The 2,500-nt window shown below is 42.2% G+C and overlaps 1 protein-coding gene across 4 annotated transcripts in view; it reads right to left on the bottom strand.

Moving 5' to 3' along the window:
• Positions 1-379: 379 nt before the first annotated feature.
• The window catches only part of LOC126572351 (band 4.1-like protein 5), a 21,345-nt gene continuing 19,224 nt past the window's right edge, over positions 380-2,500 (bottom strand). The window contains exons 7-8 of one of the 4 annotated variants that reach the window (XM_050231587.1): positions 2,097-2,500; positions 380-1,673 (exon numbers count right to left, since the gene is read on the bottom strand). The exon at positions 2,097-2,500 is cut by the window's right edge and continues 568 nt beyond it. In XM_050231587.1, coding sequence (XP_050087544.1) covers positions 1,530-1,673; positions 2,097-2,500 — 548 coding nt within the window. In that variant the 3' untranslated portion in view covers positions 380-1,529. The remainder of the gene's footprint in view (positions 1,674-2,096) is intronic. The other 3 variants (XM_050231588.1, XM_050231590.1, XM_050231591.1) reach the window with 3 other exon arrangements.

The following is a 2,500-nucleotide window of genomic DNA, read 5'->3' as shown; positions in this document are numbered from 1 at the left end:
TTGAAGAGGATCTCCAGGAGGAACCGTATCAATACTCGATAGCATTTCAAATCTATGTTGCTGCCATTGTTTTGTCGCTGGGTGTGCTGGGGGTGAAATTCACCTCAAATGTGCCGAGCCGGCGGTTTTCCACCACACATGAAATTCGTACTTCTTACCTACTAACTCAAGTTAAAACGATCTTTAACAAATTGAAAGCGAATAAAAATCATCTGAAAATATTTAGATGGTCATGCGTGGCTGATTGTCGGGCCAAAATATGTCAAAACTGATGATCTTTTTGCTGCTTGGTACAACAAGGCGGAATTAAACATACGGAGGTCGAACAAAATATGTATACGGTGTGATAAAGTTTAATTAAAATGGAAAGTCAATGTCGTAAATTATACATTTTTATTCAACAACTCGAATAAATTTCTTACAAGCAATTCTTCCGTTCCATAATAAAATCATTCTCCTACCAGTCCACCCTCCACGGTAGTAGCATTCACATTTTAGTTCTATCTTTTATTCTCACACAGGCACGCACATAGTTACTATGTATTGGTTTACCATGTCCTAACCAGAAATACTTTCATTTCAATATTAACAGCTCATTGCCGGCACTCACATGTTTCGGACTATTTTCTTAGCTGCCTGCATTTGGCAGTTACCGGTGTCCCAAAAAGTCCGTAATTTTACTTAAAAACGTAATCAGCTTCGTCACACAGGATATGACTTCTCGGTCGACATAATACCAACAGAAAATGCTACTAACGCGCCGAGGAGAGTTACAAGCAAGGGCTCTCCCTACCATGCATTTCGATGCACTTTACATTAGAGGAATGTAAGAGAATATCGCGTTTGCATAATATGTATCTAAAATGCAGTATACCATAGTCTAGGCATTAAAATTCGTTGTTCTATATCATATACTCCTTCATTAGCTGGATTTGTTGTGGCAATTGTTAAATGCTGCCCCAACATCGGGAGCTAACATCGACCATATCGGAATGCACTGAGATCACAACTAATAATACACTTTCTTGCTCCAGTATTTCAGACATGCAAGACAACGTTAGAAGACGCGTGGTGCCTTACGAATGGGGTTGGAATAGACGAGCATCAGCTGCAGCACTCGGGGAACACTAAGCTTATGCACGTTCAAATCAAGGATACCGTGCGAATTTTACTAGCGGACCGAAGATAAATAGAAGATGATACAACTCGAATAGTAAAGATGCTTTTGCATGCGCTGTATTTTATGTGTCCATTCAGTGCATCAAGAAGTGTTTGCCAGTCTCCTGGTAAGGAGTTTGTTTGCTAAAAGTAATCGCAAGGACGGTTTAAGTACGAATATTGCATTCCAAGTATTCTCACAGAAACATCGATCAGCAAAATGGGTTGTAGTTGGACTAAAATGCTATGTTGTTAGCCATTCTAACTTCACTTGCTTGTCTCCTGTTCGTAACACTATACTATTCGACAAACTATCTGATCTAAGCCAAAGTTTAACCACTCGTTCTATCTTCGTCCGACGGGACTATTCGTTACAACTGTGTCGTAATGACGGATTTGCGAAGGATCGTTGCCTCTTTCGGTTTCGCCGGACCATTTACTACATCTGACGATACCATCCACGGTGAGAGGTCCATTGGTGACGGTTTGATGTTTTCCTTCATACGTTCCTGCTTCTTTGAGAAGAAATAAAATGGGAAAAAACGAAATTACAAAGACGAAATTGTGTGTTTAGCCATTGACGTACAGTTTAAACAATCATTTGTTCAATGATCTAAAGAAAGGTAAAGGCGATAGAAGCTAGAAAATAGGCAAAAGGCAAAAAGGATGATCATACGAATGCGAATGACAGCAGTATGCAGCGAACCATTTCTAGACTAACGGAACTATACATGCGGTGCTATTTTGCAGACACACAGTTAGATAGTGCAGAATAGTGTATGATGGAACACCGTTAGTCTTGATCCATTGGTTAGTAAGAATTAACTTACCGTAGTGCTTTACCCTTACCTCTCCGTGCCAAGTGGCAGAGAGAAGCGACGATTAGTGCAAAATACTTCTACGTTTAATCACGTGAATGTAAAACAACTTCAACAAACCTTTAATACCGTTGCTGTCGTCCCAGCGGACCCACCATCCGTTTCTACGGCCACTATGGCGGAAGTGTTGTTTACGGCGGTAGTCATGGCAGTGTTTCGTGCTTCCCCACCATTACTATCAATCGCATCGCTGCAATCCGCAATACTGCTACCGTTGCCCGTAACAACTGCGTACGGTGACGACGGTTGCTTTTTCGATGAATCGCGTACCGGTTCTGGTTCTACCGGCAGTTGCTGCTGCTTCAACCGTACCTCTTCTTCTACCTTGAAGGGGTTACTGCTTTTGAACTCAGCACGGAGCACGGTAGGAGACGACAGCAGCGTCTTTTCGGCCACAGCCGCGTTGCCCTTGACCGGTTCTATGAGGTCACCAACCCCCAAAGAAAGGGTAGGCGATGTAGGCG

The sequence above is a fragment of the Anopheles aquasalis genome, chromosome 2 (genome assembly GCF_943734665.1).
Source record: "Anopheles aquasalis chromosome 2, idAnoAquaMG_Q_19, whole genome shotgun sequence".
Lineage (NCBI taxonomy): Eukaryota > Metazoa > Arthropoda > Insecta > Diptera > Culicidae > Anopheles > Anopheles aquasalis.
The sequence above is the reverse complement of the archived record's forward strand: the minus strand, read 5'-3'. Positions and strand labels throughout refer to the sequence as shown.